The following is a 24,329-nucleotide window of genomic DNA, read 5'->3' as shown; positions in this document are numbered from 1 at the left end:
GGCCAGAAGGTGTCCCCATGCCCCAGGAAAAGCTGCTCAGCAGCCTTTATGGCAACTGCCAGTTTCCTTCATGTCCTTCTTTGCATGGGAGAGATAATAAGTTGTAGGGGTTGGAACTTCCAGTTTCTACCAAGAATAGAGTGGCTTTGCCCCACAAGTTAGAAGCCATTGGTAAGCCAGGGCAAGAGACCACACTGTCTTTTCCTGGCATCCCTGCAGAGGCTCTGGGTAGACTTATTTTGAAAGCCATAGCTGGTTGTCGTCTGAAGGTCAAGACTCTGCTCCAATCAAGTAAATGTATTCAAGTGTAGTTTACACTTAGAAAAGACATTCCTACTTCCAGTGTCATACAAGAAGTGGGCTGGGAAAGTTCATTATTTTTCATAAATCATGTGAGTCTATGTATAGAGAGAGGTATATAAATATTTAGCTTATCACTCTCTGAGATATATAGAAGACTATAAATTTTTCATATTGATTATATGTTGAAGTCAATTAAATATTCTAGTTTCATTTTTGTTGCTGTGTTAAAATACTCTGACCAAAAGTAGTGTAGGGAAAGGGGTTTTTGTTTTTAACCGAGGTCCAGGCCACAGTCCACCACTGAGGGAAGTCAGGGAAAGGGCTCCCGGCTGTTGCACACAATATTGCCTTCAGTCAGGGAACTCACTTCCCAGCCAGTGAAGTCAAGTAGGAACCATGGAAAGGTCCTTGATGACTGGAAGCAGACTTTTGTTCCCATTAGCTTTCTACTGTAGTTCAGATCAGCTTGTCTAGGATGGTGCTGTCCACAGTGGGCAGTGACCTCCTCTGTCAACTAACAAGGCAATCCTCCACAGACACCCAGAGGCTGATCTGATCTAGGCATCTGTTGATCTGAGACTCTCCTCTCAAATCGTGCTCTGCTGCGTCCAGGGGACTGTTAAAGCTAGCCAGCACTAGCTAGCACTAGCCAGCACTAGCCAGCACTAGCCAGCACTAGCCAGCACTAGCCAGCACTAGCCAGCACTAGCCAGCACTAGCCAGCACTAGCCAGCACTAGCCAGCACTAGCCAGCACTAGCCAGCTCAGAGACGCTGTGTTCCTCTGAAGCTGTCTGACATGATTACTGGAGTAGCCCACATTTCCTGTGGGGCTTATTCTCCTGGCACACACCGCTCTTCTGAACGCTGGTGAGACAAGTGCACTGCAATCCACTGAGAATCAGAATCTGTCCTAAGGTAGACCAGGGATCTATTTGGCCTTAGTTCCCCTTTATATAGAAGGAGCAGGATGTGCCTTCATAGTGTGGGCTTAGAAGTAAATATGAGTCTGTGTGCTATAGCACACTGTTCACTACAAAGTTTTGGACAAAGGATTTTATTTTTTAATGCTTATAGTAACTGGGACCACCATGCTAATTACTTGTTTGAATTATTTCTTACTGTATCTTAAAATCTCATCCAGACAACTATTTAGTAATCATAGCAAGCTTAAAGAGTATGCTAAAAGAGATGATTGGATATTAAGTACTGGTGAAATGGGTGTAGGAAGCTAGACGTCAGCTTAATGCCTGCATGTATCTGTCCCAAATTCAGTTCTGTGCAAAGGAAAAAAAGCTGTATGTTCAGTTTAAGAAAGTTGAAGTTCTCATTTCATTAAAAACAAAAAACTGACCAATACTCAGTCTTCTAGCACAAAGCAGATGTTGGCTTAGATCCTTCCTCCTATGGCCCACCCCATAGAGCAGAGTTCTGCTGGGCAGCTTGCTTATTATTGTAGAGGAACCCTGGACAATAACGAGGCTCATTAGTAGGAAAGCATGGTCCTAGTCTGTTTATAAAATTGCATTTCCGTAATGCAGTTACAGTCAAAAGATATGTATTTTGTTTTTGACACCTCACCCCCCCACACACAAGCCACATGTGTGTGCATAGGGTTAAAGAACTAAACCCAGTGGGTGAACGGACAGCTAAAGTGCTGTGTCTGGAGTCAGCCAAGACCTCTCGAGTCAAATGTGGTTGACGAAGGAAGCTATCATGGTGGGCTTGATGTGGAGAACCCTTGTTGCTGTTCATCATAGAACTTTCTCAAGAGGAAAGCAGGATCAAGACTTAGAGCACAAGTCTGCATCCCAGCTCTGCGCACTTCAGCCCACTGTGCATGTGCACTCTGGGCCTCTGAAGGGGACAGAATAATTTTCATGCCCTCAACGGTTACCAAAGCCCCTCCCCCCTTTCCCAGAAACTGCTCCTCCCTACACAGAAACCATGCTGGCAATTTACAGTCCTTCCTATGGTTCCTGTGGTTTCTTGTCCCACATGTGCTATGCTTATACCTCTCCTCCTGTTCTCAGGGACTCTGACCAGAGAAGTGCCTCTAGCACCATTCTATGATGTTTATTGTTTAAATTACTGTTACATGTATATACAATGAAGGAAGGAAGGAAGGAAAGAAGGAAAGAAAGATCTGTGACTGTCATATTGTGTCTCTCAACTTGGGAAAGCATATGATAAGAATTCTTTCTGCCTATCAGACTAGGATGTTGGGCTCTATTCCCACTTTCCTTGGGGTATCTTTGCTTAGATGTATTCATGAGTTGTATTTTTTTTTTTTGACTTAGTATAGGTAGAAATGAGTAACATGACTTAATTGACTTTACCGATCTTGTACCTCCTCTAGATGGTTGTTGTAACAGTACAAGGGGTGACCCACCTAGAAGAATAATCCACATATAATATAGTCCTCAAGTGTGATCGAACACCTTACATTTGCTCCTTGTCAGTTTCCTATGAAAAGAATTTTGATGGAAAAGGTTACCCAGTTCTAGATGAATTAGAGAAGCCTTAGTCCAAACTTTATCTGTTTAAAACATGCCATTCTTAACCTCAGTAAGCATAGACTTCTGGTCAGATTGTATCTTTGCTCTTTTCTGTCCATCTGGGTCCTTGACCTTTCACTGTATTCAGCTCCATAAATAACATCTATTTAGCCCATGCTGTCTGTGTTTGAGGGTATGTTCTTTTTTTTTCAGCCATGTCAGTTTGAACAGAGCATTGTTCACTCCCTGCAGTCATTGAAGGGTGTTGTGGATTGCAAACCTGGAGAAGCCAGTGTAAGTTTCTGTTCCCTTCCACTTGCTTTATAAGATCTTAAGAAATCCCTGTTGGAGGTCAATGCTAGCAGCAAATCACCAAACTGAGAATAAGACCCCCTTGGGGGGAATTAGAGGAAGTTTGAAAGAGTTGAAGGAGCTTGCAACCCCATAAAAACAATAATGCCAACCAACCAGAGCTTCCAGGGACTAAACCACTACCGAAAGACTACACATGGACTGACCCAGGGCTCCAACTGCATATGTAGCAGAGAATAGCCTTGTTGGGGCACCAGGGGAAGGGGAAGCCCTTGGTCTTGCCAATGTTGGACCTCCAGTGCAGGGGAATATGGGAGGGCAATAAGGGGAATATATAGGGAGGAGGGGAGGGGATGGAATGGGGGCTTATGGACAGGAAACCAGGAAGGGGAAAAACCTTTGAAATATAAGTAAAGAAATATATAATAAAAAATTAAAAAAAAAAAAGAGAATTCCGTATTGGAAATAGCAATAGAGTCATCGCTGTCCAAGAGCTGTTCTCTCTTACTTACAGCTTTCATTTAGTTACCTACATGGACATGTTGAGTTCATGTCTGAGGGCAGACTGAGCAGGTACAACATGAGTCCAGCAGCTAGAAGCAGACCAGGGTCCTTGTGGACTGACTTGGATATGGTCAGCCAACTGGGGATCAGAACCACCATAGGTAGACAGCCACCTAAGGCTAGCCCTTCAGAGTAAGGATGCCAGAGTAGTTTTCCATGTTTTAGCTTTTATATTTAACTTGTCAAGTAAAATGTTTTGTTTTCTCAGCAAAATCAAAACATGTTTTTTTCTGCATTCTTCTTCATAGGTCTTTCAGCAGCCTAAAACCCAGGAGGAGGTTTGCCAGTTGTGCATCAGTATCATGCAGGTAAGTGCAGAGATGCAAGTAAGTGCAGACAGTGATACAGCTAAGTGCAGACAGAGATGCAGGTAAGTGCAGACAGAGATGCAGGTAAGTGCAGACAGAGATGCAGGTAAGTGCAGACAGTGATGTAGGTAAGTGCAGACAGAGATGCAGGTAAGTGCAGACAGAGATGCAGGTAAGTGCAGACAGAGATGCAGGTAAGTGCAGACAGTGATGTAGGTAAGTGCAGACAGTGATGCAGGCTCCGGAGTCGTGCGTTGATTTGTCACTCACCGTGGTAATGTCCACATCACTACTAAATACAGGTTCTTTTACAGTAGGTACATAAGCGAAGTTGAGCATTTTTGTGAGTAAATAAAAAAAAAAATGTCTCCTAAAATATATTCATGAACATAGTGATGATTCAAGCAAGGTGTTGTTAATATTTTGTCACTTCTGTAGTTAGACGTTGATGGGGTATATATTTCTACCGCTCACCTGCGTACCTGCACACGTACACACATTTTTATTATACACACCTCTCCCCACCCACAGCTCTGCTTTAATTTATACAAAATTGTTTTAATATTCAAATATATTGATATCTGAAAATTTATATCACTGAAATTTGCTGTTTTTGATCCAGGTTTTTATATACTGCCTGGAACAACTGAGCACCAAGCCTGATGCAGACATAGATACTACTCAGTAAGTAAGAATGGAATTAATCTCACGAATGCATTTGAGAGTAATAAAATGTAAACCTACATTCCATACTGAGGTAGGGTCTCACAGGAAGCCTAGGTTGTTGTGACTCATTATATGCTTGGCTGCCCCGTGTCTCTGTGGTCCCCTCCTTCTGAGTCCTCCTGACTCTTGACAGGCACTTACAGTTCCCTCCCAACACTGTTGGGTACAGTAGTAACACTTAGTGTTGTTGTACTCATTTTCATGACATGCCGCTGTCTGGTTGACACTTGGCCTGTGAATCTTTCCCTGTGTGCCTGAGATCCTGCTTCAACACAATATCAGACTAAAGGGTTTGAATCTACTTGGTGATTTGAGAATTTTTCTGTTTTCTGATATTAACTTTTGCTCTTCACAATATAAAACTACCACCTCCAGTGACCAATTATGTTTTTTTAAGTTGTATGTGTATGCTCATGCCCTGTATGCTTGCATGCATTTGTGTGTGTGTGTGTGTGTGTGTGTGTGTGTGTGTGTGTGTGTCTGTGTGTACTTAGAGTCCAGGTGAGTGATCCTACCTACCTAGTATTTACATGGGTGCTAGAGACCTGCCACTGCTCCTCATAATTGGGTACAAGCATTGACCTGACACTTATCTCCCAAACTCCACAATTTTTAATGCTTATAGGTCTTTTTCTTTCTTTTTATTATGTTATTTATTTACATTCCAGTCATTGCCCCCAACTATGTCCCCCCCCACACACACATCCTCATCCCATTCCTCCTCCCCTTTGTCTCTGAGAGGGTGCTCCCACTGCTAACCTCCTCCTTCCCTGGAGCCTCAAGTCTCTAGAGGATTAAGCACATCTCTCCCACTGAGGCCTGACCAGGCAGACCTCATTAGGGCCCGTGTATGCTCCTGGTTAGTGGCTCAGTGTCTGGGAGCTCCCTGAGTTCTGGATAAGTGAGACTGCTGACCTTCCTATGGTATTGCTCTCCACTGCAGCTTCTTGAACAATCCTTCCCCTAATTCAACCATAGGGGTCCCTGACTTCAGACCATTGATTGGTTGGATATAAGTATCTGCTTCTGTCTCAGTCAGTAGCTGGTAGGGTTCTCAGAGGACAGCCATGCCAGGCTTCTATCTGTAAACACATTATAGCATCAGTAATAATATCAGGTCTTGGTGTCCCCGCTTGAGATGGATCCCAAGTTGGGCCGTCTTTGGACCGCCTTTCCTTCAGTCTCTTCTCTATTTTTGTCCCTGCAGTTCTTTTAGACAAGGAACAGTTGTAGTTCAGAAATTTTGACTGTGTGTTAGTAACCCTGTGTATTGAGGCCCTGTTTATCTACTGAAGGTGGACTCTTCCAGTTCCTGCTTCCCAGTGTTGGGCATTTTGGCTAAGGTCACCCCCGTTGAGTCCTTAGAGTTTCTCCCTCCTGAGTCTCTGGTACTTTCTAGAGGGTTTCCCTACCCCCAATGCTGCTTATTTCCATTCTCTTGCCCCCACCCCTGGGCTTCTCTCCTGCCCACCCCTGTCTGATCTTTTTCACCCTTTCCTGGGCTTCTTTGACTTGACTTTTTGTATAAGACTCATTATCCCAGCAGAATGCTGTGTTATTGTTCACAGCCTTGATCTCATTGGTTAAATCAGCCTTTTCTTGTTATTTTGTTAAAATTCCTGTTTCCCATTGCTGGACTCCAAGGTGTATTGCAACATTTCCGAAATTTATCTTCTGCAGTGTTTATTCAAATATACTTTACATCAGCTAGTGCTATTTTAATTACCATTTGTTTATATTTCAACTCTTTCCAGATTGGTATCTTTTTATCTTAATTCTATTTATTTCTATTTAACATATTATTATTTTATCTTGTTAGACTTACATATGAATTCAAATCAGTCAAGTTAACAAAAAATTGTTAAGGTGTTACTTCTGATTCCGTTAACTCAGTAAATTAATTAATCAGTTAGTCAGTCTGCTCTTTGTTTTGATCTTTTTATGTTATGATTGTTTTTGAGTTGTAAACTAACTACTTAGCTCACCTATAAGTAGGTCGCTCTGAAAGTGGGTTTCAAATCTTCCCCTGGACATTCTGATAGGCAAAAATATTTTAATTATGAGTATTATTTGATATTTTGTCATTTAGTAATTTATTTTTAAATATAATACAGTCAGTTGAGTATTGAGAATGTCCCCAAACGTGTTTTATATGACTCAGTATAAAAGGTAGTCCTTCCTGCTTCTTTATGATGCTAATAATTAAATACAAAGAAAATACAGAGAGTTGTACAGCCATTTTCATCAAAACCTTTGGAGTCATTGTAGTTTTGAGTCAGTTTTAATTGTGACTGTTCTCTGCCCCCTCTGCATTTAGTCTTTCTGTTGATGTTTCTTCTCCTGATTTGTTTGGAAGCATCCATGAAGACTTCGGTTTGACTTCAGTAAGTAAACTGCAAGCGCACAGAGTAAAGTGCACCCTGTCAAAGGGAGCGGCTGTGGTAATCAGCCTAAGTCACTTGGGCCGGAAGCATCAGCCCATGTTAAGATGGCCACTGTGGCCATTACAGTCGACTTTCAGACTATATTAGCATGTATAAAGATTTCTGTGTATTTAACACTGAAAAAAACTTTAGCAGGAGTTACACAAACAGACCCGCTATTCCGCCTGCATCTTGAATGTTCAAAGGTGCCTTGGTTGTTTCCTAGTGTTGCAGAGTTTCCTGGATGGACTGGGGGAAAGCAGAAGGCATGACATTTCCTTCCTGTCATTTGTCTCTTCAGCCTGGCAGACTCACTTTTCTCTGCTTTTTGCCTACAAGTGCCCTCTTTTATTTGAACATAGGTTATATGATAAAGCCAAAACCAAATCTCTACAAGTAGTCTGATAAAGGCATTTTCTCAATGGAGGTTCTTCTTCCCAGATAACTCTAGCCTATATTCAACAAAAACAAAACAAAACAAATAAACAAACAAACAATCAAAAACCCAGCAAGAACAAGTGGCAAGAGCTAAGGGAAGCCATGAAGTGGATTAAAACAGCTGTTCCATGTGAATCTAGAAAGAAAGTGGGGTAGACGAGATGGAGCTAAAGGAAGGAGCCTTTGAAACTAAGACGGTGCCAGCCACCTGCCCCCAACTATGCTGTGTTTTCTTGGTCTCTCGGAAGGATGCACAGTGACCTTTCTGGTCTTTGTTCCCTTCCCAACTCCCAGCAAACACTGTGTAGCCGATTAGCTATGTCCAGCTGATCTGTGTGCACCCTGACTTGGAGTGCTAGTCCAAGCCTCCCATCTGTCTCTAGGGTTAGAGAGAAGAGCAAGATGGTTTCATGTGACCAGAGCTATCCCAGTTTATGAGCTGTCTCCCAGGATTTTTACCTTTGCTCCTCTTAGCATCTTACCTGTCCACTCACTTCGCAAGATGCATTCATTGGTTTCCAAAATCCATTCTTAGTGGAGGGATATCATCAGATCTGACTTGTCATCTGAGAGGACTATCCAGAAGGAAATGAATAACATTGGATAGCATTCCTCACTGATTTGGCAAGAAAAAGATCTAGATTTTTAGTCAGAAGACTTTTTATTCACAGCCTCGGGGGCTTTGAGGGCAAGAGTGGTCATTGCTGGTGCTGTCTAGGAGGACAAGAGCGGTACTACGTAAGACTCGTTCCTTCATATACAGTGACTATTATGTCAAATATACGTCTTTATACCAGGTATAAACAAACTTCAGGTTAACCATCCAAGCTTAAGATTTAATTGTTATTCTGTTTTCTTCCTACTTTCATTTCATACGATGTTTCATATAACATATATGAACAAAATGTACTTGCTAAGAGTTAGTCTTTAGATTACGGTGTAGCTCCCCCTTTGAAGAGGTTCCATAAATGTTGTAATGGAGAAAACCAAGTCAAGAGAGCTGGGGAACAGGGCAGGAAAGACTTGCACACTCAATCAACTAGAATGGAAGTTTTAACCCTAAATGAAAGAGTGGTAAAGGACGGGCTTGAAGCCAGTTGAGACATTTAAAGTGTTCAGCATGTTTGGAGTGGCTGCTGCAAAGCCATTTACTTCATGCATTATACGAGGAATGTGTCATGATATAGCAGAAGGTAGCAGAAAGGAAGACGGCCTCACTATGCCCAACTAGCTTATTTTCTCTCTCATTCTGCCATGTATTCACTTTGGAAAAATAATGTCATATAGAGTATGACTTCCTCTGGCCTTTTTAATATTCCATTTCCTATCTAAAAGTTATTTCAGGGCCACCAGCAGCAGCCTTTTGTTTTTCTGGGTTATTTTAATGGTACTCTAGACTTTTATTTATGTCTGTTGATGACCAAAACTGACAGTAAGTAGACTGCATTGTACTGGAAATAATGATACAAAATTGTAGTGAAGAAGGGAGAAGATGCTGGGCATCGGCTGAGCTCAGTATACTTACTAGAAGATAGATTTGCCTGGCTATTCACTCTGAGGCTCTAATTCATCCTTTAGTCCTCATGCCTCAAAGTGAGGAACCTCTGTTTTTCTGCATTTTCTTCCCTGGAGTACTTAACTGTAAATTATTCTGATTCTACACAGAAAGAGTAACCAAGTGTGGGTGAGAGCCGTTCCTGGAAAGTGGTTTGGCCTTAATTTTAGTCAGGGATCTCCACTGAAGGCCTGGATGAGTCACCATTCCAGAGAATGCCTCCCACCTATAAGAGCACAGGCCCAGGCCGACCTGAAGTGAACCACAGCAGCAGCAGATCAGGGGCCATTCCTAGAATTTTATTTACAGATAGAGTTCTGTTGAACTGTTAAAAGCCACTGTATTCATTAGACTGTGGTGACAACCTAATAACTTTGTAAGGAATTGTTTAGGTGGACAGAGGCTTGAAGACTGTAACAGCAGGAGGCATTCTCCCCTCCCCCGTCTTGTGGGGAGGCTGGGGTGAACATGGGATGGGACTTGGCCTCAGGACTCTGGGCCAAGGAAGGAACAAGGAGCCCTTCAGATAGATACTAATAGATAGATTTAATCCACACTGGATTCAAATGTTATTCAAGTTGTGGAAGATTAGTAAACCATTTTCTAATAGCTTCAACGCTTTATGTAGTTATTCATAATATCAACTTATGTGGCCTTTGCGTACAAAAATGTTAAATAAAACATTTGACTCTTTTCTTTGGAGGATATTAGATGTAGAACCCAGAACCTTGAGTGGAATGCTCAAGAAGAATTCACTGTTGAGCTTCTACTCCAAATCCCTGTTTAAATCCTTAGTGTAAATGTAGTAATAATTAGTGAAATTGTATTATGTTTCTCTGTGTGTTAATTTTAGGAAATAAACAGCCAAGAAAAACAAGACATTGGATATTGATGTTAAAGGGCAGAAGCCTATCACTATACTGAATACAAGATCAGGGTTATCTCAAACTCACTAATACTATCTAAGCTCGTTATGGTCTGTTTGAATTATAGGAGCAGAGGCTTTTGATAGTCCTGAGTAATTGCTGCTATTTAGAACGTCACACCTTCCTAAACATAGCAGAACATTTTGAAAAGCACAACTTCCAGGGAATAGAAAAAATAACACAGGTAAGTGCTTTGTGGTCAGTAGGCAAGTCCAGCACTTTGCCACATTATTGTCTCAGAACCCCTTGGCTCCCCTGCATTCCAGTTCCCCAGGTCCTAGACCCACTCTCTTCACCCTAAGAATGATTTCCTTCCTCACTTTAAATTGTTAATGTAACACTGATTTTCTCAGGAGTAAAGCTGTCTCATGGTTGAACTGGTTTGCTTAATCCTGTCTGAACTGTTAAAATATTAGTCAAGATAATCAGGAGAAAAAAGTGGAACCTAAATCTTTCCCCATTTGACTCCTGATATACTAAGCTTTGAGACGCTGCTAAGAGCAACTCTGATCCTAACTGCAAGGGATCACTTCCTGCTGATCCAACCTCTTCCTCTTATCTTCTCTTCCTGACTGCAGCCCTGCCTTTGCTAGTTTTCGTAAACACATCCTGTTCTCTACCTACTGGCCCTTCCGCCTGACTTAACTAGAACTTTTGTTTGCTTTGCGCTCCGCCTGCTGGATGTAGGCAAAAATGTGCATGTGCATGCAGATCAGTGGAGCCAGTTTCATGCTTTAGAATGTTCGATGTCTTGTTTATAGTTTTTCAAATAAGCAGAAAAGGAAAAAAAAATGAAGTGCCTTGTTGCTAAAGGTTGGCTAGTTCCTGAACAAAGTTTATCAGATTTCTAGGTAAAACTGAGCCGCCGTCTAATGCCAGCACACTTTTCTCAGTGAAGAAAGAAGAACGATAATCATCTTGTTAATCATAGAATCAGAGTTTACTCTCAGTGGACGATCTACTTTTTATAAATGATGCTTCCAGTTCATAAACTAACATGGGTTTTTTTTTTTTTTTTAAATGAAAATGTCAGAGTGGGTGGCTCTGTCTTGTTTTCCTGCCGTTCGTAAAGATTAATCATCCTGCTGATAAATGTTGTGACTTGAGGCTTTGAGGTCAAATGTCTGGTTTATTTCCAGAAAGTTTTCATGTTCATAATTACAAGATCTGTGCGGGGAGGGGAGTGCTTTGTTTTTATTCAATAAAATAGTAACGTGACTATATGTCCATATGAAGAACTTTATCATTAAATGTGTGATGTCATTGAGAACTGCGTGTGAAAGAAGCAGTGTTTGAGTTTTGTGAACTAATAGGCAGAAATTATGTTGCTTCACTTTATGCTATTAAGAAGCAAAATTAAACTAATATAAAGGAAGGTTTTTGATTTCTTTTCCAGTCTTTGTCTGAATCACAGAGAAAGATAATATGAAGACTTGGGGACAGCTCAGAATAAGCAGTTGACTTTTTGACCACTTAACATTATGAGTTTTAAAAAATTATTTCTTGAATGTCTAGAGATGATTCAGTTGTGGCTGGAAGGAGTGGAGTAAAGACTTGCACCGCAGCCGTACCTGCCTGCTGTCTTATGTGCCATGTGCCAAAGCGTGTTTTCATGGTGTCAAGCAAGTAAAAACCACTTGCTCTGAAGAAAAATTAGGTCACTCATAGCCTTTAGTTTTCACAGTTCATAATATACCCAAGGAAATGAAACTAATTGATTAATGTGTGTCATTTTAACCTCGTGGGACATTGATGGTGATTCATTAGATAAGAATATCCACGTGCTCTTACCCTGTAAGATTCCACCTTCAAGCAGGCCCCTTGAGGGACTCACAGGCCTCAGTAGCTTCTGGGTCACAGGCAGTAAGTGCTGTGTGCCTAGAACGTTCCACCTACTCATCCATTTTCTTGTTGTATTTATAAAAGACTTAATTACATGTGTGTGCGCGTGCTTGCACACACACACACACACACACACACACACACAGACTTTTAATTGATTCTTTGTGAGTTTCAGATCACACTCTCCAGTCCCACTTATCTCCCCATCCCAGCATATCTGCCCTTTACTCTTGTAACCTACCTCCCAAAATAATAAAAATAAAAAAACACAAAACCAAAAACAAAGCATAGAAAATACCTCTTCGTGGAAGGATGAAAATGTCACAATGTGTCCCACAGCATATTGCTTCTGTCCACAATGTTCACTTCAATGACCTAATGATATTTTTGAAAAGGAGAAATCAAAATCATCTTTAATGTCCTAGACAAAGTATTTATTAAGACAGATTGTTCCTGACTTGTCCCCTTACTCCCACAGTAAATCAAGATGTGTTCCTGATCACCCCTAATACACACACAGTGGACCCATATCACATCACTACCCCACACTGATTAGCTTCCCCTAATTGACTTCACATGGGACCCCAGATGTGAAAGCTCCTGGAGATAAATAACCATGTTGCTTTGGGGAACATGATCACATGGTGTTTTGATCATCATTTCCCAACTAATTTTTAATTGTAAAATATGCATTTGTGTGCTTTAATTTGCATGCCTTTTCCTTTAGAAAATGACTGCTTTTACATTTTTATTGCCTGAGTTGTAGAAGAGAGAGCTAGGAAACATTTAGAGACCAAGGGAGACACAGAGGATGTTCTGAGGATGGAGTCTAGATATGGCACAGTTCAAATCCCTCAGGACATTTGTTGAGAGTGTCAGATCTGTGTGGTGGATAAGCCTTAGCATGCTATTTTATTGTGGCAGCTATAATAATGTAATTCCAGGCACTTCTTTTTTTAGCATATGTTAGATGCAATCAATCTAAGGGAACAAAGTTATGCAACTTGTATAATTAAAAACTCTCCCTGACTGGAGAATACAGACATTGATTAAGTATTAAATGCATTATTGAACTATTCCTAACCAGAAATTTCACTCATGAGGGTAAGGGGACAGTTTCTTTTCTTCACAAATGCAAGCAAATCCTTTATATCCAGCAACCAATTTAAAGTATTTCTTATTGCTTGAACCATAGGTATTAGATGGAATATAGTTAATTCTTTTTAGCTTAACCAAGTATACTTCTTAGACCTTGAAGCCATGTGAGTTTATTGATGGGAATGACTGCATTCATGTTTCCTTCCTGCTGTGTTAACCGAGGCTCTGCTTGTTTCGTCTTCCTCATTTTTATCAGACTACATTAAATTTTGCCTAGAAGATATTTTTAATGTTTTATTGATTCTTTGTGCATTTTATATCATGCACCCCAATCCCACTCATCTCCCCATCTCTTCATATCATCTCTCCACTCTTGCAACTCCTCCCCCCACCCCAAAGAAAACCAAACCAAACTAAAACAACAACAAAACATCTTGTTGTGGAAGCTGTGGTGTGTCGCATGGTACACCCTTTTGTCCATACATTTTTACTTGCAAATGTTTGTTGGAATCCGTGAAAGGCCTGGTTTGAGGCCTCTGGCTTCTTCTACCCTGTCAATCTTGGATCCTCACCAGGACTCCTCTCTGATATTCTTTTGTTGCCCTGTGTTGTGGAGATCCTGGAGGTTTGGATCTGCTGGACAGGCTCCTTCATGAGCTCTAGCAGTTCATAGATGGAGTAAATCTGGGCTTGAGTGTAACTAAGTTGGTCAACACACCAGCTCTCCTGCACCCACACCACCAGGGCGAGCTCTTCAATTCTGCCCTAGCTAGCTCGCCCAATCCCACAGCCGGCAAGGGACAGGGCCAGCTCTCCCACATGCCACCAGGGTGAGCTCTGCTGTCCTGCCCAGGTGAAGTGCAGGTCCTTGCTCTCCTGAGTGCTACAGCTGGCGAGGGCCAATGCCAGCTCTCCTGTTCTCATAACCCCAGGGCCAGCTCTCCCACCTGCCACAGGCTAACCCTAACCCTGAGTGCTACAGCCAGTGAGGGGCAGGGCTAGCTCTCCCAAACCCATACCTCCAGAGCCAGCTCTCCCAGGCTGACCAGGTGAGGGGCATAGCCTCAGATGGTTGCATGAGGTCTTCACATTCACCCCTTTGCTAATTCCACCTTTCTCCACAGTGTTCAGACCTCTCCCTTGGTTTCACTTTTTCTCCTGTCTCCACTGCATACTCCATCTTTCTTACCTCTATCACATACTCACTCATTGTAGTGGCACCCATGGTGGATACTTGCCTGGGTCTCTTTCCTGGCCACCCTTGGCTGGCAGGGCCAGGGCAGGTGCTTGGGGCTCTTTCTTAAATTATTTTTGTGCAACAAATTACTTGTAAATTAATTCATTTTAGAGTTTAAGGCTCTATAGACAAATAAGTTGAGTAAATGTGTTCCCTCTTATTAAATACTGAGCTAAAAATTTGACCCTATGTAGTTGGCCTCATATACCTTTTATCAATGGGAAAGGCAAAAAGATACATGAATAACTACACAGTGGGGGCTGAGACTAGCTCAGCAGTACTGAGACAGAAAGAGAGAAAAGAGAGAGAGGGAGAGAGAGAGAGAGACAGACAGACAGACAGACAGACAGACAGACAGACAGAGACACAGACAGAGAGACAGACAGAGAGAAGGTGGTGGTGGGATAGGAGAATATACATTAGTCAAGTTAGTCAAGTCAGGAATTTGTGATTGACAGCATGTTCTCTGGTACAGACTTCAGAAAAGAAGATGTAAGGTTCAGGCCCAGGACATGGTTTCAGAGATAAGAGAGCCTGGACTGCCTTCTGCATCCTTAGAAAGCTGTGATGAAATAGAAACCAGTGAGTGAAATGGCTGATTCTCCAGGATAGTGGTGTGAGGGTCTCGAGCTGGAATCTCTGGGTCTGAGCCCTGAAAGCTTCGTCTCCATAGCACTGTGTGCTCTGACCATGTGATTTTTCCTTCAGCATCCTGACAGTTTCCTTTAGTGACCAGATCTACCCTATAGCTTTATCTACCACTGATGCCTTGATGCCCAGATTCGTAAACCTTACACCTCATCCCTAGACTTGATACCCGTTTCCTACTACACATCTTCACTAGAAATTTCCAATGGGATTTCAAACCATCTGAACTGAATCCCCAAGTCAAGGTCACCTTCCCTTCGATGTTTTTCCTGCCATAGACAGTCACCATTGAGTCAACTAGCCAGAATTTTCGCTATTGATTTATGTAGCTGTTTTAAATGGCAAATGCTAATTATGCATAGTTATAGAGTATAGTGTGGCATTGTGATCTGTGTATGTGGTCATCAGTCAGGTTAATTGGCATCTCCATTGGCTCATTAACTATGTTTGTGGTGAGAACATTGAAAGTGTATTCTCTGAGTAATTTTGAAAGCTAAAACATATAATTCTTAGTTACTCCGTGCAGTTGTTCCCTGAAACAAATTCTTCCAGTCCGAAATTTTGTGTCTTTTATCAAATTTCTCCTTTTTTCACGTCCTCGCTCCATAGCTAGACTACTATCTGCTTTGTGTCTGTGAAAATGATGTTAGAAAGATACCTATTATACCTATAGATGAGATCACACAGTATTCATCTCCCTGTGCCTGGCTTATTTCACTAAATACAGTGTCTTCTCTTCTCATTTCTATCATTGCAAATGGCAGACTTATTTTATAAGGCTCTGTAGGAGTCCATTTACCTAGCCTTTTCTTTATTCATTCATTTGTTTTTGTGGCTGTCGTTTCTTTTTTTGTCCTCAACTCAAATGTAGTTGAGGATGACCTTGAACTCTCTGATCCTCCTGCCTTTACCTTCAAAGTGTTGGGATTACTGCATACATCAATATAACTAGTTTTATGCAGTGCTGGGGACTAAACCTAATGCATGTTAGGTAAGCATTCTACCAACTGATGTTAATGGGGATTTTGTTCTTGACAGCATCCCTGTGACAGTTTAGGTTGCATACTTGTCTTCCTAAGCCCTTCTGGACAATCTTCCACTCCTTTGAATTGCTGCTCCTGTCCAGATTCTGGCTTTTCTCCTCATTTCTTCAGACCCAGTGGTGTTTCAAGAACCTGCTTTGTAGATGCATAATTTCATCTATCATCAATCATCATCATCATTATTATTATTATTTTCAATATCCAAATCATCCTTCATAGAATATCTAGTGAGTGTCCAGAACAAATCTGACTCTATGGTTCGTCCTCCTTCCCATATTCCTGCACCTCTCCTTGCTTGAAGAACTAAATGTAAATGCCCCTTGCTGGTGTTTGCGGAGGACCGTCATCCATCTCCCTGACTTTAGAGTGCTGCCTATTAACTCATTTGATTCATCCGTCTTTTCCACTCATTTGTTCTGCTAACCACTCACTCAGCACCAGCCTCCTGTGCTCTGTTGAAAGAACATTTGCTGTGGCTTGCCTGTCTATAGAACACCTTCTTGTCAACCAGCTTGCTAGTCTTGTTGCCCTCTGAGCCATTGCAAACGTAGATATCTCACCCTGTATCTAGCTGCACATGATGACTTCTCCTTGTTCCCCAAGTAGGACAGATCATGGCCTTTCCATCATAGGATGTTTCCTTCCCACCCCGGGACAGTGCCTGGCTGTACATCATGGTTAGCTCATCAGCCTTGAAACCTCCTCACCTTAGTCCCACAGCACTCCAGCTTATAAGTCTTTGTTCACTGAGCTTCGTCATTAATCCTCATTAATGCTTGTTAGGGATACTTCTCTAGCTTTCTCATTTGTTATGTCTAGACTTGTGTCTATAATCTCTCATTGTTCAGCCAAAGGACACCACTGTAGTGTCCACATCAGTGATGCCATCCAAAGGCATCCTATGGCTACTCTGGCTTCTTCCAATCACATGTCTGCATGACTGAAAAACTTAAGTGGACATACCACTTAAATTTCTATCGGTTTGTATTATAAGGCCTCCTAGAGCTAGTCTGTCTTCCCACTTCTAACTTCAGCTTTAGATTTCTATCATGTCTCTTTGTGCTTTAAAAGACAGCCTGCCTTTCAATTCAATATCTTTGGAGATTATGTATCCTGTCGTCATAAAATCATGTTCTGTGCTCTACTCTGTCTCCCTTCTGAAGACCTTTTGCTGTGTTCTGTTTCTGTTGTTGCTCCCACCACTGCTTGGTGGGTGCTCTGGTTCCCAGCAGGCGTACTCGTTAGACGAGCATTTCGCTTTCCTGTCAGCTTCTTGAAGTTCAGCTCTGGTGTTCAAGAAGCCTGTGTCCCTGAGGTAAATGATGTGAAAGAAGAGTGACCATGTTTCACTACACATACCCTGAGGCAGCACACTGATGTTGTCAAATGGCAGCCACTTGAGTGTCACCGAGACCAAAGCCCCTCCTATAAGGCTGATACCAACCTCTGTTGTCTGTTTTGTCAATACTGCCAGTAGGAGCCACAGTTGACCTGTGCTGCACTGTGCCTAGATCTGGGCCTGTAGTACTCACACCAGGACTCTCTAGTAGCATCTTTGATGTATTATTTGAACCATGAAAGAGCAAAAGCTGTTTTCTTCACGGAGTGACTGTAGGACAAACTTAGACTGCTTAGCACTAAGATACATCTCAGTCATGCAGACATGTGGTTGGAAGAAGCCAGAGTAGCTAGAGGCAGGCTGTTAGAACAGGATGCCTTTGAATGACATCACTGATGTGGAAACTGCAGTTGGTGTCCTTTGTATTGTTGCTCATTGGCTATTGAATATTTATACTGAAAGTTAGATCTTTCTACAGAAAAGGAAGTTTGAAGGATTTTTGAAAGACAACCTATAGTCCACAGATGGGACTTATTCCTTATTGTGTAAAATAGCAATACTGACAGTTCTATTACTGACGTAGATAATATAGAAAACTGAACTATGTAGAAAAATTCTTTTTAAAATGTAATAGATACTTGCATTATTTTATTTTTTCTCTACTCTTAAATTGGCATTTTAACCCCATGTCTTGTGTTGTAGGTTAGTATGGCATCACTGAAAGAACTGGATCAACGACTCTTTGAAAATTACATTGAGCTAAAAGCAGATCCTATTGTTGGATCCTTGGAAACTGGGATATATGCAGGCTACTTTGATTGGAAAGACTGTCTGCCTCCAGCAGGTAAGTCTAGATAGGTTTCTGTAAATCAAAATGTATATAAGCTATTTTTCTTTATATTCATTCTTTTCTGTTCTTATCAAAGACAGGACCTTTGTTATTTTTACTTATTGGCTTAAATCATTTTTAAACTATTTTTTCCTTTGTAAAAATTTATTCTTTTCTCATATATTACATCCCAATTACAGTTTCCCCTCCCCCTACTTCTAGTCTTCCCCCCAACACACACACACACACATCCCTCACCTTTCCCTCATATCCATCCTTTCTCTACCTCTTCTCAGAAAGAAGCAGGACTCCCAGGAACATCAACCAAACTCAGCATAACAAGCTACAGTAAGACCAGGCACATGACCTCTCATCAAGGCTGGACATGGTAACCCTGTAAGAAGAAAAGGGTCCCAAAAGCAGGCTAAAGAGCCAGAGACAGTTCCTATCCCCACTGTTAGGAGTCCCACAAGATTACCCAGCTACACAACATAACATTTATGCAGAGGGCCTGGGTCAGTCCCATACAGGATCCCTGATTTCCTTGACATCCGCCCCCCATTCTGGTCAGTTGATTCTGTGGACCATGTTCTTGTGGTATCCTTCACCCCTCTGGCTCCTAGAATCCTTCCTCCCTCTCCTCCTCAGCTCTATCTAATGTTTGGCTGTGGGACTCTGCATCTGCTCCTATCAGTTACCAGATGAAATTCCTCTGGTCTTTCTAATGACAAATATGCTAGACTCTAGTCCCAGCACATGCTGTAGGCAGGACCAACTGTATGTCGAAGGATTTGTGGCTGGGTTCATGTCCCAGCCCCTCGACTTGAGGCCTAAGCTTGTTAAAGAAGATGGTCAGTTCAAGGTACCTTGTCCCCTTTTACTAGGAGTATTTGCTAGGGTCACCCTCATAGATTTCATGGCGTTTCCATTGCACTAGATTTCTACCTCACCCCAGAAATATCCTCCTGTTGCAGTCATCTCTCCTCCACACCCATCTACCTGATCCTCTTGTTCCCATCTGTACCCATACCCACTCCACCCACAAAATCTGTTCTAGTACCTCTTCCCAGGGAGATCCGTGCAGCACCGCTTACTTCCTCCTTGTTGCTTAGCCTCTGCCTCTGTGGATTGTAGTCTGATTATCCTTTTATTTACAGTTACTGTCCACTTACAAGTGAGACATACCATGTTTGTCTTTCTGGGTCTGGGTTACCTCACTAAGGACATTTTTTTTCTAGTTCATTCATTTGTCTGCAAATTTCATGATGTCATTTTTTTAACAGCTGAGTGATACTACCTTATGTAAATGTACCACATTTTCTTTATCCATTCTTTTGTCGAGGGACATCTAGGTTGTTTCTAGTTTCTGGCTATTACAAATAAAGCTTCTATGAACATAGCTGAGCAAGTGTCATTATAGTAGGATGGAGTGTCCTTCAGATACCCCAGGACTGCTATTGCTGGGTCTTGAAGTAAGTGGATTCCCAATTTTCTGAGGAACCACTATATTGATTTCCATAATGTCTGTCAAGCTTGCACTTCCACAAGCAGTAGAGGGGTCTTCTCATTGCTCCGCGTCCTTGCCAGCAGGAGCTATCACTTGAGCTTTTGATTTTAGCCATTTTGAGGGGAGCAAGATGGAATCTCAGAGTCGTTTTGATTTGCTTTTCCCTTGTAGCTAAGGATGTTGAACATTTAAGTGTTTCTCAGCCATTTGAGATTCTTTTGTTGAGAATTCTCTGTGTAGATCTGTACCCCATATTTTAATTGGATTATTTGAATTTTGGATATTTAGTCTCTTGAGTTTTTTAATATATTTCAGATGTTAGATTTCTATCAGATGTGGAGTTGGTAGACTTTTTTTTTTTTTCATTTTGTAGGCTGCCACTTTGTCTGATGGGTGGTGTCCTTTGCCTTACAGAGGCTTTCTAGTTTCAGGAAGTCCCATTTATTAATTGCTAATCTTAGTGCTATTAGTCCTGTTTCAAAAAGTTGCTCTATGGTAGGATTTTCGTGGACCACCAGCTATATAAATAATGACACCAACTCTTTTTAATATATTAATGTGTAGGCTTTTACCTAGGGCAATGTCCTAGCCAGCTATCTAAACTTAACCTAACTAACTAGCCTACTACCCTCCACATGGCCAGAGTTTTCGTCTCTGTACCCGTTCACGACAGTACCCCACCATATTCCACCATATTCCACGACAGTACCCCACCATATTCCACCATATTCCACGACAGTTCCCCACCATATTCCACCATATTCCACGACAGTACCCCACCATATTCCACTGGCAAATCTTCTGCACCTGCCGTCTTCTCCCAGTGACCCTCTCTCTACCTTGGACTTCTGCTCTCTGCCGATACGGCAGTCAACAACTGACAGTACAAAGACACACCTTCACATAGTGTACCCCAACATGTTTCCTTGTGCCAGTTCATTCAAGGCTGTTCCTCAACTTTTTATTGTGTCAGGTTCACTGTGTCGGTTTTATGTGAGGCCACTGATCTACTTGGACTTGAGTTTATGGGAAGTGCTAAAAATGGACTCAGTAGATATTTATTTAACATGTCACTCAAACACAAAAGAATATACTTCTCGGTACCTCATAGAACTTTCTCCAAAACTGACCACATACTCAGGTACAAAGAAAGTCTCAACAGATGATGAAATAACCCCTGTATTTTGTCAGAGCACTGTAGACTAACGCTTGATAGCAATAACAGAAACAGCACAGAACTTACAAACTCGTGGAAACTGAGCAGCTTTCTGCTGAATGAAAAATGGATCAAGACAGAAATAAAGAATTAAAAACTTTCTAGAATCCAATGGAAATGAATGCACAGCATCCCTAGACATATGGAACACAATGAAAGGAAAGTGGTGCCATAGCACTACGTGCCTGCATAAAACAACTGGATAGCAACTGAATGCTCTAGAACAAAAAGAAATAGCCATACTCAAGAGGAGTAGATGGCAAGAAATAGTCAACTGAGACTAAAACCAATAAGCTATGAACAAATAGAACAATACAAAGAATTAATGAGATTCTCTGAGGAAATCAAGATAGTCAAATTCTTATTAAAACTAACTAAAAGACACGAAAAAGATCATCCACCATGGTCAAGTAGGCTTTATTCCAGAGATGCAGCGATGCAACTTACAAAAATCATTAAATATAATCCACCATATAAACAAACTGAAAGAAAAAAATACCATGATGATCTCATTAGATGCAGAAAAAGCTACCCCTTCATGATAAAAAGCCCTGGAGAGATGAAGAATAAACATAATAAAGGCAGTCTATAGCAAGCCAAGAGCCAACATCAAACTAAATGAAGAATAACTCAAACCAACTCCATGAAAATCAGGAACAAGACAAGAATGTCCACTTTCTCCGTATCTATTCAGTAGTATACTTGAAGTTTTAATTAGAGCAATAAGACAACTGAAGGATCTCAAGAGGATACAGACTAGAAAGGAAAGTCAAGGTATCATTATTTCCAGATGATATGATAATATGCATAAATGACCCTAAAAATTCCACTAGGGAGTTCCTACAACTGATAAACTCTTTCAGCAAAGTAACAAGATTAACCAAAAATTTAAAAAAGAAAAAAAAAGAGTCACTTCTACTTCTGTGTATAAATGACAAATGGGCTGAGGAAGAAGTCAGGGAAACAATATCTTTCACAATAGCCACAGATAATATACAATATCTTTGGCTAACTCTAACCAAGCAAGTGAAAGACTTGTATAACAAAAACTTAAAGTCTCTGAAGAAAGAAATTTATGTCAGAAGATGGAAAGACCTCCCATGCACATGGATCAGTGTGATTAGCAGAGTAAAAAGTGTCATCTTACCAAAAGCAAGCTACGGATGCAATCCCCATCAAAATCCCAACACAATTCTTTACGACCTTGAAAGGACAATACCCAGTTTCATATTGAAAAACAAAACCCTAGGATAGCTAAAACAATCCTGTAGAATAAAATAACTGCTAGAGGTATAACCATCCTTGATCTCAAGTAATACAGCAGAACTATAGTAGCAAAAACCACATGTTAGTAGCACAGAAACAGACTCATTGATCAATAGAGTCAAATTGAAGACCCAGATATAAATTCAACTGTGGACACCTGATTTTTTTTTTTTTTTGATAAAGAAGCCAGAAATACACACTGGAATAAAGAAAGCATCTTCAACAAAAAATACTTTCTTTATGTCTTACGTACAGTTACCCACGCTGATTCCATAGCTTGAGTTGTACAAAAATAACTCCATAGTAAATGTGGCTCTGCAAGTACGTGTGGGAGTAGAATTAGATTTCCTCAGATGTCCACTCAGGAATAGAGTAGCTGCATCACACAACAGCACCTCCACCCTGATTTCTGTATTACTGAGCTAATTAACACCCCAATCCTCTCTAACATTTGTTGATGTCCTTTTCTGGATGATCATTGTGGCTGGGGTTAAGTGAAATCTCAATAGAGTGTTTATTTACATTTCTTTAATAGCTTAGCATCTTGAATATGTTTTCATATATTTGCTGGCCATGGTGTGTGTGTGTGTGTGTGTGTGTGTGTGTGTGTGTGTGTGTATTCTATATTAGGTAAAGAGCTATGTCTCCCGTTCTGTGGGCTGTCTCTTCACTGTCCTGATTGTTCTCCTTTGCTATTCAGAAGCATTTGCACTTGATGGAGTCCCTCCTGGTATTTTTTCCTCTTATAAAGTCCTGTCATCAAAATATTGCTGTCAATATTTTGAAATGTTTTTCCTGTGATTCTCTCTAATATGCTCTAAGTTTTCAAAGTTTCACATGGAAGGTTTTTTTCTTTTAATCTATTACGAATTGATTCATGTACAATGAATAACAATAGGAATCTAGTCTTACTCTTCTGAATATAACCGTCCAGCATCATTTTGTGGAAAGGCTTGCCTTTTTAGCCAGTGAGTATTTTTTAGACCTGTGTTAAAAGTCAAGCTATTTTAGTTTTGGAAATTTATATCTTAGCCTTTGTCCTGTGGTTTTGCTTCATGTGTCTGCTTTTGTGGACTCTTTGTTTGTATGGCTCATGGTGCAACTGAGTCTCTGTTGTTGGGTTCATGTCTGTTTTCATGGAGAGAGCCATTGTCCCTATAGAACAGTAGCAATTTTCAGTGCTGCAGAGGAGGGCTTACTTTTCCTGGGCTTTCTGACCACGGTTGCTTCTCAGGGCAAACAGTAGAGCTTCTTGCTGCACTTCCCTCTCTAGGGCCATCTTTGAGACTGGCACAAGCACCTGTAAAGTCTACCTCCCCAGAAAGAACTGTGAGGTCCTAGTGTCTTGGGTGCAGTGTCAGCTGGCCACTTCCATGTGGCAGGGATCCTCTGACAACACTGAAGTGTACTTAGCCAGAGTGGAAGAGGTGTGGGAATGGTGGTGCCAGGTGAGAGTCTCTTCAGTTCATTCAGACAGCAGGACTTCACAGGTCCATACCCTCTCCCTTTAGCTCAGGCAATGAAAGTCTGAGTTCTCTGTTACCTTCAGATTCTTTCAACCATGACACCCAAGTCTAAACCTAACCCACAAGGTTAGGATTAGAGTGTAAATCGTAAGATTTATCTTGATAATAGTAGCCTTGGACTTTTCACATTAAGACTGTGCTGACTGGGTGGCATCCGACCTCTTTACCTAGTTTGAGCTTAACTGTAAGGTAAACCTCCTTTTGTAAATAACTGGCACTGTCAACACTGCATTTCTCACATTGCAAATGTTCTGAGAAGCCCAGCATTTTTTTACTTGTTACCTTATTTAATTCTGTTGCTTGTGCAGTTTTGACTTGATTACAGCTGAACCTCCATCTTGCCTAGTCATTTAGTGAGTGTTAGTTTCTTATAAGCTGGGATCTCGTGTTAAGTGATCCAGCAGAATTGACATAACTATTCTAAAATATTTCAGTCAGCAACTTAATAGTATTTTTAGAGTTTTTAATCTCTAGAAACTGAATTGTACAAACCACATAGGTAACTAATGGCTCATACAGAAGTTAGCAGTAAATTTTGTTTCCAATACTATGTTCAGTAACTTTAAAAATACAGTTGACGGGGTTGGGGATTTGGCTCAGTGGTAGAGCGCTTACCTAGGAAGCGCAAGGTCCTGGGTTCAGTTCCCAGCCCCGGGGGGGGGGGAATACAGTTGACTAGTATTATGATTTAAGAAGAAATTTGTTAAAATCGAGCTATGTTTTTCA

General features: G+C 41.2%; 1 protein-coding gene across 3 annotated transcripts in view; it reads left to right on the top strand.

Annotated features, from left to right (window-relative positions):
• Exoc2 (exocyst complex component 2) overlaps nucleotides 1–24,329 on the top strand; it is a 133,638-nt gene that overhangs the window by 75,921 nt on the left and 33,388 nt on the right. For all 3 annotated transcript variants that reach the window (XM_032885097.1, XM_032885095.1, XM_032885096.1), the window contains 6 exons: nucleotides 3,014–3,094; nucleotides 3,925–3,984; nucleotides 4,607–4,668; nucleotides 7,028–7,094; nucleotides 10,120–10,236; nucleotides 17,962–18,103. In XM_032885097.1, coding sequence (XP_032740988.1) covers nucleotides 3,014–3,094; nucleotides 3,925–3,984; nucleotides 4,607–4,668; nucleotides 7,028–7,094; nucleotides 10,120–10,236; nucleotides 17,962–18,103 — 529 coding nt within the window. The remainder of the gene's footprint in view (nucleotides 1–3,013; nucleotides 3,095–3,924; nucleotides 3,985–4,606; nucleotides 4,669–7,027; nucleotides 7,095–10,119; nucleotides 10,237–17,961; nucleotides 18,104–24,329) is intronic.

Source organism: Rattus rattus, chromosome 14 (assembly GCF_011064425.1).
Source record: "Rattus rattus isolate New Zealand chromosome 14, Rrattus_CSIRO_v1, whole genome shotgun sequence".
In the NCBI taxonomy this organism is placed as follows: Eukaryota; Metazoa; Chordata; class Mammalia; order Rodentia; family Muridae; genus Rattus; species Rattus rattus.
The sequence above is the reverse complement of the archived record's forward strand: the minus strand, read 5'-3'. Positions and strand labels throughout refer to the sequence as shown.